Source organism: Hydra vulgaris, chromosome 12 (assembly GCF_038396675.1).
Source record: "Hydra vulgaris chromosome 12, alternate assembly HydraT2T_AEP".
Lineage (NCBI taxonomy): Eukaryota > Metazoa > Cnidaria > Hydrozoa > Anthoathecata > Hydridae > Hydra > Hydra vulgaris.
Genome location: NC_088931.1, coordinates 50,392,367 through 50,405,000, shown reverse-complemented (window position 1 = coordinate 50,405,000; position 12,634 = coordinate 50,392,367). Strand labels below are relative to the sequence as shown.

The following is a 12,634-nucleotide window of genomic DNA, read 5'->3' as shown; positions in this document are numbered from 1 at the left end:
CAAACAATTCAAAAAAAAGTTATAATGTTTTTAGTCGCAAATTTTAGATATATGGGTTTATTGAATAAACTGGTTCCAAAATTATTATTTTTTTCACTGAAATTGTTATAACTTTGTCAAATCTTATCCAAATGTCTATAACTTGGTATCAAAAGATAGATGTAAGAGTAGGCTACAAGTTTATATTAGTCTATAGATATAGGGGGTGTCTAGAGAGCCAAAGGGGATACAGCACACTATCGTAACCCTTAAAAAAATAAGTTTTTAATCTGAAAGATTGTTTTTTCTGATCAAATTTTTTATCTTTATACACAAAAAGTTTTTCTAATTCGCTTCCATTCCATTTTTAAACATTAGTGGTCTATCTTATATAAAAGGGTGGATGTTTTTGTTACGTTTTAACACCCTCATAGTGAAATGTTACATTCTTATAAATACTTTAATCTTAAAAACACTGATTATATTTTGTGTTCAAAAGTATAAATTATACTTTTCTACTCTACAGTGTTTACAAGTGGTGTATAAATTGACATTAGGGGCGGGATATGTGCCACGCCTAACTCCTTCCCCCCCCCCCCCCCAGTCATCTTTAGTCTTCCAACCTAAAAAAAAATTTTTTAAGAGATTTGAAAAAAGATTTTAAATTGAGTTTATTGAAAATAAGAAATTAGTATACAAGCTTATTTTACTACATTAGTTAGCAAAGGGGTGTGTGCCACAACTAACGCTTCCCCTCCCCCCCCCCCCTTCATATTCAAGCTTGAAAAAAATGTCAACAGAAATTTAAAAATGTTTTTAAAAAAAAGACTTTTCATATTTATCAACTCAATAAAATATTACACATAAATTTAGCACTGTATTTAATATGGGCTATGAAATCCTCAAAAAGTCCTGATCGTATCTAAAAGTCTATAACTATTTATAGGTACAACTTGACTACTTTTTATACTACAACTTTTAATCACATTGAAAACATACAAAATATTTTATTAAAACCATTACACTTGTCAATGCTTCATTTTTAAATTATTTTGGCTAAAAAAATTTTAAATAAATAATTCAAATGTTTGAACACAATTGAGACAAAATGGAAAACAAACTTGATGATATTACATATAAATTTTTAATTTAAAAAAAAAGGTGGTACCTAATGACTGTGTATGCCACAATTCACCACAAAGCTGCTACCATGCTGTCTTCGCCTGCGAACTTCTCTACAACAGTTTTCTTCTGCTGTAGCTCCTAGCACCCCTGTTAGGAGGATGATAAGTCCAGCTAAATGATTCCCCATCATTCCCTCCCAACTGGATCCATCATAAAAATGAGCGACTGCTAGTCGATCCAGGGTGCTGATACATATATTTCTGATAGACACCATATGTCAGATCTAATGACATTGAATTGTAAATAGATTAGTACTGAATGGTATTATGTAACATTTAATATATAACAACTATTTGTGAAAGTCATTGGCTGAACAAATAAAATGAATGACTAATAAATCAATTATAGCTTTAAAAATGTTAATCAAAGTAATACTGCTCTTGATTTTACTTCTACTGCACTTTGATGGATAACAAAATAAAAATGTATTAAATAGTGTAAGTAAATAGAAATATTATGAATTCAATAATCATTCAGAAAAATAATTATATCATAATTTTACTTAGCAGAAGGTTGTGCTGATTATAGAGAAGGTTGTGAAACTAAATGAAATAATAAGTTGTAATAAAATAAAATTTTATTTGCTATTGATAAGAAAGGCATACACATATTAGAAATAATTGTTTTACGCATACATCATGCATAAACAGATTAGAAAATAATAGTTTTTTTAAACTTACCAATTGTAGCAGCTGAAGATGTACCTCAAGGTTAACAAAGTTGTAATAAAAAATAAATTTGCAATTGTCCAGAAATGCATACATATTAAGAAGTAATTTAAAAAAATGTTAAACTTACCACTCTTTGCAGATAATATTTGTAATTCTAAAATCAATACTAAAAATTATCCTATACAAATTTACCAGTGGTAGACTGTGTAAATTGGAAAAAAGATAACAAAAAAATTGTAAAATTACACAAAACACTATGTAATTGTCAACAGTAAGTTACAAAAGTAACAATCGTCAAATCAGTTCTCTGTCGTCAAATCAATTGTCAACTTATACTATCACTTAACAATCTATTCAAAAGCAAGAGTTTTTATCTGAAACATTCTTTATTATATGTAACATAAAAAAACAATAAGTTTTTATATTTATCATTATATTTTGTTTCAAACATAAGTTAACTATATTATTATGAAATAAAAGAAATTAACTTACTATCTGTTAGAGAATCAAAAACACTTTTATTTATAATTTGCATTTTAATTTTAATCTAATAATAATAATCAACATAATACAAAATTCCAATAATTTTTTTCAGAGTTGGCCCCCCTTATCCGCCGCCGTATTTCGCTTACCGAAAAAAATAACAACAACAAAAAAACGAAAATAAGTACCAAAAGTTCTACACTAATTAAACTATTTGCTGGTATTTATTTTTCGTTGAAAATTGGCATGTAAATAGGAAATGTATGTAGAAAATTATTTTAATAAGAAAAAAAAGGGGGATCGACATTTCTACGACTACAATTGTGTGAACATCAACCAAATTTTCATGCAAAATTTTTGAAAAAATAATCCATAAAAAAGTATGTTAACCATACATTATAGTCATAAAAAAATCAAGATAAACCTTTCGTCTTTTAAAAATAGTCTTGGTTCATAAATGTTTCTAATAAAAACCACCACAAAATAACGTTTGCCTAGGACTACCTAAAAAAAGTGGTAAACTTAATCTAACATAAATTAAACTATTTGCTGGTATTTTTTTTTCTTTGAAATTTGGCAGGTGAATAAAAGATGCATGTAGAGAACTATTTTGATAATAAAAAATGGGGATCGACATTTGTTTGACAACAATTCCATGTGTGAACATCAATCAATTGTTCAGGAGCAAAATAATCCATAAAAACGTTTAGTAACCATACATAAAAGTCTTGAAAAAGTCAAGATTAGCTCTTCTCCTTTCAAAAAAGTATCTATGTGTATATATGTTTCTAAAAAAAAACTCTACAAAAATACGTTTGCCCCACGCTGCCTTAAAAAGTGTTAAAAAAATGAGAACCAAAATTTTAGCATAAAAATCGGCTCCGTAAATCACGATTTCCGCGTACCGACTTATTTAACTTGTATATATGAAATAAAAGTTCAGGAATAATATCAGCACAATTGAGCAATGTTTAGGGGTTGCTCAATGACGTTAAAGTTTTTGACTCTCTAAAGCTGTTATTCTGCTGATACTCGATACTAGCTTATTCTCGTGATAAATTTGGAACTTATTGTCACTTTATTTAATCATCATGCCTACAACATTCGATCATTTTAGTTCTTTTCCGGAAAATCGTCCAGATACCATTCAACCCATTATTTTGCTGACAATGCGAAATTTTTTTGAATTTGTATTTGTATTCCAAACAATTTTTTGACTTGTTCACTGTTTGCAATGGTTATGCTGATTAAACATTTAAGCAAAATTGTTGAAGCAGTTTGCTTGTTTAGTTGCTTAAAGGGTTGTTCTCAGTAATTAGGACAACTCTCCGAAATAATTGTCTCGATTTCCAAATTGTATGAAAGTAAGTTTGTGTAAAATTGACGATTGATGTGGCTGAAGTCTTTCTTGAGTCTTATTCATTGGTGAGTTGAACGACTGTTATTTTAAATGTTTCGATTACAAATAGTAAATAAATTGGATTTTTTGATATAATTCTTCAAAATAACTTTTATTAAAATTCATGATCACAAAATGTTATTTTATATTTCTTTCAGATTCAATTTTGACCGAAAATTTTATTCGTAACAAAAACAAAATCTCAATTAATCAAAAAATTTCAAACAAAAAAAAATCCATAAAAAAAATTTAACAAAAACAAGATCTAAAGCCGAGCTATAACTCTTAAGTGGCTCTGTAACTGAATTAACTGACAGCATGTTGATGTCATTGCGCGAATGGCACTTGGATTTTTTTAGCATCACATTAAAATAATCATTAGCAGCTACTATCACAAAAATAGCAATGTTTTAGCAGAAAGCGAGACTCCCAATGAGAGAACCCTAGTAAATTCTATTTGGTTCTGAAAACAGCTCAGCTGAAGATGGTGAAATGATGGTAACTGGAGGCAATGCGAGTGAGGGGACTTTTGAAGGCATCACGTTTCAGACACCAAAAAGAAAGAGGGAGCGAAGAGTTATTATTACTCCAAAGCTCGCAACGGCTCTATACTAAACAAAAGTGTCAGATTGCAAGGACGTTTTTGTTATAGCAGAAACTGCCAAAAGCTTGGGACAAAATATTGATGAATTTGTTTTAAACAGAGACTCAATTAGCCGACATAAAGTGAAACACCTAATTCAGAGATCTGCAGACATATTAATTGAATTTCTGGGTCACTATCTACTTTTTGTTCTCTGGGATGAAAAACTGTTTCCTGATTTAATTGGAAAAAAGAAGGTCTGCCTGCCAGTTTTGGTTTCAGAGAAGTTTTTCAGTTACTCAGCCTTACTGCAAGTTGTCGAGCATATATCCAGAACAGGCGAGGCTTCGGCGGCTTCTACGTTTGGAGCTATTGAAGACATAGGGCATGGTCAGCAGCATCCGACTTTTGACATAACCAGCTCAAATACTGAATAGATAGCTGGTTGTTTTTTTTTGCTAGAGCTTAAGTTTGAGAAGGAGTTCTTGTCACTGACTTGCAGGCATCATATTATGGAACTGATAATTGATCCAGTTTTCCAAACGTGTAATAAAGCCACATCTTCTTCGGAGATTACGTGATGTGCGTTCGCAGTATGGGTTTACAGCCTGGATCTACGCTTCTCAAGCAGCAAGTGCTCCTTACAGTGACCTCTAGCTGCTGATGTCTCTACTTTAATACTCATCAATCCATTCATTCATCTTGATGTCAACATCAAATTCATAGTTTTCTTAACCTTTGAGACGCTTGAGCTACCCCTAAACATAAGAATTTATTGCTCAAACTTTTTGTATATTTCTCTATGTGCAGACACAAATTTAAGTTTCTGTTATCCTTCTACGACACTGGTGATTAGACAACCATTATAATATCTTATTTTTTCTTTCATTAGATCTAACGTCGTTATATTGATATCAGCACTATTTCTATTGTGTTTGTCATTTTTTTAAAACGGTTTTGCGATAAAAAAAATATGGGCTTTCAAATCAAAATAATCATAAATTAAAAAAATGTGAATTTTCTTGATGCTACATTTAACCTCTATGAAAGTTCATGTAAGTCTTTCAACAGCCTTGTTGCTAGTGGGTTTAAGGCTCACCCCAAAATAAACCGTCATTATTGCCCCCAAATTTCAGAAATTTTTCACTAGGTATTACTAAAATAACAAAAATTCCTCAGATTTGTAAAAAGATCCCTAAATTTGCTGCGCTCCCCAAAATTGGGTGTGTGGGGTAGTCTAGCCACAGCTCTGCCTTTAAAAAAACCAAATGATGAATTATTGTATATTAATATTTACTCAAATCATCCAACCCAAATTCTAAAAAAAATCTCAATTTCAAATTCCTTTGAACGAATTTTTGAAGGTGCTCTGAAAAAAAAGTGGATTTCAAAATTTTGAAATAAAATTTGACCATGAAAAAAAAAACACAAAAAAGCGAAATAGAACTAGTTATGTAATTTTGTTTAAACCCCCATAAAACTAAAATGTTTCCCCTAACATAGGAAATTTGTTTTTAAAATTGGTCAATAAACGCTTCCCGCCCTCTAATAAATTCCATAAAATTTTTAATCGAAATGCAAATAAAGTTAGCTACAACTGCACAAATATTATGGAAAAAATTATAAAAGGTCACACAATTCTTTGCTAAACAAAAAAATACCAAATGAAAAAACAGCAAATAGTTGTTAATGTAAACAAAAAGTGGAGAATGTTTATCAAAAAATGTGGTATATAAATGTGTTGTTTCCTTTAAGAATATACCTGATAAACAATATATTGGCTCAACAGTGAGTAAATGGAAAAATCGTTTTGCCAACCATAAACAGTCCAATAAAATTAAAAAGTATTAAAAAGACATTATGCTTTCAAAATACATATGGGAATTAAACGATAAAAATAGTGATAATTTTATATTGAGTTGCTCCATCCTTTAAAAAGCACATGCTTATAATAATATTACCAAGAATTGTATATAATGCCTACAAGATCAATTTGAAATAATTACACATGCAAAACAAGAATGTTTATTGAATTAAAAAAAATAGGAATTGATTTCTAAATGCAGGCAATGAAAGTAAGTTTTATATTAGATCCCCCTTGCAAAAATTTATAAGATAAAAGTAAAAAATTCATTAATAATAAAATGATCAATGATAATAAAATTAACGAATTTTTAAACTTTATTTTTTTACCTTTTATTTACATTTCTATTATTTATTATTCACATCTGTATCTTATTTATTTATTAATCAGATTTGTAACTTTATTGTTATTAATTATTTTAAATTGAAGGTTGTTTTAGCTTTGGGAAAAAATGGAGATATCATAGTGGAGGGATATTTTTCTACCAAACAAAAAAATTGTAAGTTAGTTTTTGTTTTTATCATTATTTAAAAATATTTTTAAAAGCTGTATTATGTCCTATCGGAACAGGTAAGACCATAGTCCTAGGACCAGACTAGGTTTGGGTGGGAAAATAAACTTGTTATGGAAAACTGGTTTATAGTGCAACTGAATGTGGCAAAAAAACCTATAACAAAAAAAATTGTGTAAGGTATGAGCGCCCTATTTTTTCAACCAAACATTTAACACTTAATTGGAATAAATTTTAACATGCAGAGCTATATAAAGAAATTTGTTACAAGCGTTGGTCTCAAGTTTAACACAGCATTCAACACTTTGTGTTTGGCTTGGGTAAGCATCATTATTAATAAGTACAAAATTAATTGGATTTTTTTTATATGTGATGAAAATTGTAGTTCTATAATTTAAACAATATTTCCGTTAATTAGATCATGCCACGCATTAGCACTTGAGTCAATTTCTTGTACTTGTCTAAATTTGTTGATTGCCTTTGAGAGTTTATTTTGAGGAGGATATCTGCAAATTTTTTTTAAGATAAGCAAAGTGTGCATTTCGTTTAATGTAAGGCTTAACAAGATCAACAACCAAAGAAAATGTTTCAACAACTGTAAGAGCAGTAGGATGTCTGATTAGAGCAGTAGGATGTCTGAACTAAAATTGCTGATATTGTGAATATACTGTTGATCTTTGGTTACGTTTTTTACTCTGAGCATGAGTGGTATTGTACATAGGCTGCTTATATGTATGATTGCACCTATACTGCTGGTATGTATGATTTTACATATGCTGCTGATCTTGACTATGATCGAGAATTCCGTTTGATAATATCAACTTTTCTTACATATCTGAATGGTTTTACTGACTAACCTGTAAAAGAACTTTTACTGTGTTGGGCCATCAAGTCGTTTAAACAAATACCTTAATGGAAGTTCATTTGTGTGCAGAACACAAATAAATCATTGTAGCAGATGTCCAATTGCTTTCTCCAAGTTCTACATTACTCCTCCTTTAGAAACTGAATTTACATTAGTGCTATCACAGCCTGGCAACTCATATATCTAAAGATACACCAACTTTGTTAATTTCTGACAATATGCAATATCAATGATTTGGTTTTGACCAGATTTTGGCAAAATATGTTTTGCAACCAACTCATAATGCTCTTCTTTCTTACTACCCACATATTATTTATTTATTATACTCTATTGCATATTATTTATCTATTATACTCTCCCTGGGTAATGTACCATCATCACTACCATAAAAATACAGTGAAGTAAACTTATCAGTAAATGTATTATCATTTTGTTTGAAGCTGTTGAAACTTTATTTTAAAAACTTTAGATTAAAAGCTTTACCGTCTTCTTGTCGGTTGCTTTACTTAGTATTTATCTGCTTTAATTTGGTCTGCATTAATTATTTTGGTCTGCATTAATTATTTTGGTCTGCATTAATTATTTTGGTCTGCATTAATTATTTTGGTCTGCATTAACTATTTTGGTCTGCATTAATTATTTTGGTCAGCATTGGTTACAATATCAAAATTCACAAATACAGCTTATATCGGATAAGGAAATATCTCCATCTGTTTACCAGTTTTTGAGCTTGAACTGTCTGAACCTGATTTTTTTCCCTTCGTGTGCTGCCTCAAAGCCTTTTCACACTTGTGTTATCAAATGAGTCATGACATTTAAAATATTTACAGGTTATACAGCTATTAAAAAAATATATTGATATATCAAAAAATTTATGACCTATAAAATATTTACAGATTGTGCAGCTATTAAATAACCAACCTCATTTTAGAAAGTTATTAATCTAAATTTTTAATAATGAACTTTCATACTGCTATGATCTATGTATAAAGTATTAAATTGTAAATCAAAAATATTTTTTGAAAATTTAAAGTGGATCCTTTGAAATGATTTTGTGATGTTACCTTGGATCTTTCACCGTCTGAGCTCTCAAAATTTGATAGAATGTATTGTCAACAATATAAAGTCGAAAGTCAAAACTTCAGATTAATAGGATAACGAGAAATGGTTCAAAAAGGCTGCCAGGTTTGCCTTTAAGCAAGCACGCAAAAACGTAGTTATTAGAATTTTAAACAACGGAGCAGTTGTATTTTTTATTAAAAATTTTTTTTTTTTTGCACAAATTACTTTTATTTATATGAAGGCGCAGTACAACAGTTTTTCTTGTTATATATGAATATTTATGATAAAAACTTTTTTTCCCCCAGCCTAATGGGGATACTTCATCCCTTCCACAAAAATTTTTTTTAAAAAGTAAATAAAAAACGATTATCCTCAAGTTTATTTGTCAAGTACAATAGTACTTGACAAATGTTTTTCTAGAAAGAAAATAAAATTAGTTTTTTTTTTCTTTTAAACTAAGTATTGTTTCTACTATGTAAACTCGGGTCTGTGATAAGGCATTTAAAGTAAAATTAATTTGAAACTAAATCTTTTTTAGGCGCATGGGTGGACACTTTGAATAATGGAGAAAAAGTTGGCTTTATTGCTAGCATGATAGTTTTATTTTTTCTGCTTGTTGCGATTATCTGCATTATCGTCGGAAAGTTCATAAAAAGAAAATATTTTTATAAGAATTACCCATTCTCGCAATATTCTCAAAGAGAACCAGTTTTATCATCGCTTGTTAAAAAAGACTTATTTGATGATAAAGTTTAATTGTATTCGAGCACCATTAATTGTGAAGATCGTTATTTTATTTTTATTGTTTACATAATAAAACTTATTTGAACTCTATTTTTTACTGTTTTTTTTTAATTATTTAAGATTTTATTTTTCTTAATAAAGCTATAATATTTTCTGCAATAAATATGTATATATATATATATTTTTTGATAAACTTATAATTTTGTTGACTGTTTTTACCGACCAAGCGCGCGCTAAACAAGTGGTCTATAAATGGATCTCATATAGAAACAATCATATTTCAGAAGAATCATTAAGCTCTTTATATGTCATCAGTGCTTATAACATTAATCTTGCTGATGTTCATTCCGCTACATCTTTCGTTGAAGTTTCTTCCGTTGATAACTCTTTAGGCAAAAGCTTAATAGGATTAGTCAGAATAGGTCGCACTTAACAGGACTATTAGGAAGTTAGACAGTTCCGAGTAATATTAGCCGTTTTTTTTCTCGGGCAGGAATAACTTTTAAAGCACTTTGAAACTATGAGACATAAATCTATCTAGACTATATAATTAAAAAAAAAATAGAAATGTTTAAATAAGAAGATAAAATTGACAGAGAAAAGTTGAGCTTGAACCACAAGAATTATTAAAATCGATTTTTTCGATGATTGGGATTCTTTTCTTTTTTTAAATCAAAACTACCTTATAACAACTTAGAGTTTGGTCAATGCGATAAGTTGATAAAATAAAGTTGCATAAACTTCAAAATTGTTAACAATAATTGACAATGTCATTTATTGTGTGTATTTGCATATGTGTGTGTCAAACAATAAAAATAATAATTTTTCAATACCATTAAAGTTTTCTGTGGCAAAAGTCATAAATAATATTGCTTTAAAAAAGTTTCAAACCGTCACAATACTTTCTTATTCAATTGATTGTTTTTCCACTAAAAAATTGAAGTGCACTTAGGTAATCAATAATGTATGATTTCAATTGTAAATTTTTTATTTTTCTGAAATACCTCACTATTTGTTTCAAAAACCTACAAATTTATGCAAAAGATATGTATTTAAGGTATCTATTTAAAAATGTGAAAAATATATGTATGTTAGAATATGCAAGTGATATGTATGTGAAATGAGTAAGTAACTTTTTTTTAGTTTAAAATGTTTTGTGTTATAATAATATCATACTGATGTATATTTTTGTTACTTTACATATTGCATCTATGTTTAAGTATGTTTAATGAATAACTAGTTACTATAATATCTTTATATCATTTTATTAAACTATTTGACACAAAAATTAATTATTTGTATTGTTTTTATTGGTCTTTATGAGCTACTGGCTCGGGTGGAGACAAAAGAAACTTTTCACGACACTTAGTTAAAATGATTATTAATCAAAAAGATTAAAAAAGAAATTTTTGTAAATTTGCTTATTTTAAACCCAGACTGACTTACTCTTGAAGATTTTTAGAAACAATATTATGAGTCGTGGGAAAAAATAAGAGCTAAAAACAACCCCTTAGAAATTATTTTTAAAGAAATTTTTAAACGTAGCTTTGTTTTAAAGCACACAACGCATTTAAGGGTTGTCCTTAATTCATTAAAATAATTCAGCACATGGGTGGATGCAGCATTTTATGATATTTGAGCTAACTTCCAGATATGGGACTCAAAACACTTATATGTTTATACTTACGTCAAATAAGTCTAATTTACAAAAAAAAAGTTGCGATGATAAGAGCCTGCAAACAAAAAATCCCTAAAATTTTGACAACTGCCGAAAATGTGAGAGTGACAAGTCGATAAAATATTTCTTTTTCTATTTTCTACTAAATTTAAATTTGTTGATGAATTTTAAATTTCATACAATAATCTCATTGCATTTAAAAATTATGATAGATTGTAACAAGTGTAACAAATGTGTAACCCCTTCAAATTAAAGATGGTTATCTAGTCATTTTCTAGTCATAGCTTTTGAAAGCTAAAATTTAAAGTTTGTTGATGAATGTATTTTTTGTTAAGAATAGTCAAAAATTTTTTTTATCAATTTGTTGCTGTCGCGTTTATGGCCATTGTGGCCGAAAGTTTAGGGTATTTTTGTTCCCATGCTCCAATCATAGCAATTTTTTAAACATTTTCACATGAGTATAAACGCATAAGTTTTTGGAGTTTGCTTCAGCTCTAGGTAAAAGTTTATGTGTTAAGTTCATAAAATCTTGAATTATATTATCTCAAACTTTATAAAGTATTTTTTAAAAATAGCCCACAAGCATTCAACACGAAACAACAACTTGAAATCAATGATAAATTTTTAAACAATTGTTTTTAGTTTTTAACTGTTATCTATTTTTATATATACTTTTATTGATAAATATATTTTTAACGGTACGTTTATGGAAAACAGAGTAGATAAGCCGAAGCTGTATAAATATTTATAATAATATTATAATATAATAATATATATATATATATATATATATATATATATATATATATATATATATATATATATATATATATATATATATATATATATATATATATATATATATATATATATATATATATATATATATACTATAATAGTATATATAATAATATTTATATAAATAAATATTTTGTTACAAATATGTGTATTTATATTTTTTCAATTCTTTATTAACAGTCAATTTTCTGATTTTTATTTGTTAACTTAAAAATAAAATAAAAATATTCAGTAAAAAAAAAATTTGATTTCGAATTTTAAAGTAACATAACTAAGAATTAATTGTGTGCATTTAAATTCATTTATGTGAATGATTATTTCTTCAATTGACGATGAGTAATATTACTTGGAGTAAAATATTATCATGATAATCTTAATATAAATATTATAATAAATTGTCAATAAAAAATTACCGAATAATTAAATCCTAACCCTGAGCAGCCGTGGTGCAGTGATTAGAACGCTTATTTTGGAAGCAAGAGATCCAGTGTTCGAAGCGAGCTCTGGGCATATTTCATGCCATTGGTTAAGATAGGAGGCGTGAACTTCCTCATTTAATGCTCTTCCGCGGTGCTCTGTGACAAGATCGTTAGGTCTTCTTAAGGCACCTAAAACAAAAATAAAAAGTTTAAATTAAAATTACTTGACATAAGTAATATCTACTTGTGCAAAATTTAATTCATTTGTGTGCAGTTTTTTCAATTGTTCAAAGTTATTATGTTTCTTTACATGACTGCAACCCCGATAGCAAGCTTACATTAGTCCAACGTTGGGCCAATGCATGGTAATGCATTGGCCCAACTTTGAAACTC

The 12,634-nt window shown here is 28.4% G+C and overlaps 3 protein-coding genes across 7 annotated transcripts in view; 2 read left to right on the top strand and 1 right to left on the bottom strand.

The window, feature by feature from the left end:
* Window positions 1-9,436, top strand: part of LOC100201200 (uncharacterized) — a 29,109-nt gene extending 19,673 nt beyond the window's left edge. The window contains exons 4-5 of the mRNA XM_065813585.1: window positions 6,594-6,663; window positions 9,141-9,436. Coding sequence (XP_065669657.1) covers window positions 6,594-6,663; window positions 9,141-9,358 — 288 coding nt within the window. The 3' untranslated portion in view covers window positions 9,359-9,436. The remainder of the gene's footprint in view (window positions 1-6,593; window positions 6,664-9,140) is intronic.
* LOC136088804 (uncharacterized) overlaps window positions 1-12,430 on the bottom strand; it is a 17,942-nt gene extending 5,512 nt beyond the window's left edge. For 2 of the 5 annotated variants that reach the window (XR_010642498.1, XM_065813586.1), the window contains exons 1-5: window positions 12,236-12,430; window positions 1,963-1,989; window positions 1,845-1,868; window positions 1,667-1,706; window positions 1,148-1,387 (exon numbers count right to left, since the gene is read on the bottom strand). The gene's annotated coding sequence lies outside the window, so the exon portion shown is untranslated. Of the gene's footprint in view, window positions 1-1,147; window positions 1,388-1,666; window positions 1,990-2,327; window positions 2,464-12,235 lie in introns of those variants that run through there. The other 3 variants (XM_065813587.1, XM_065813588.1, XM_065813589.1) reach the window with 3 other exon arrangements.
* Window positions 10,349-12,634, top strand: part of LOC105845853 (uncharacterized) — a 201,050-nt gene continuing 198,764 nt past the window's right edge. The window contains exon 1 of the mRNA XM_065813584.1: window positions 10,349-10,470. Coding sequence (XP_065669656.1) covers window positions 10,467-10,470 — 4 coding nt within the window. The 5' untranslated portion in view covers window positions 10,349-10,466. The remainder of the gene's footprint in view (window positions 10,471-12,634) is intronic.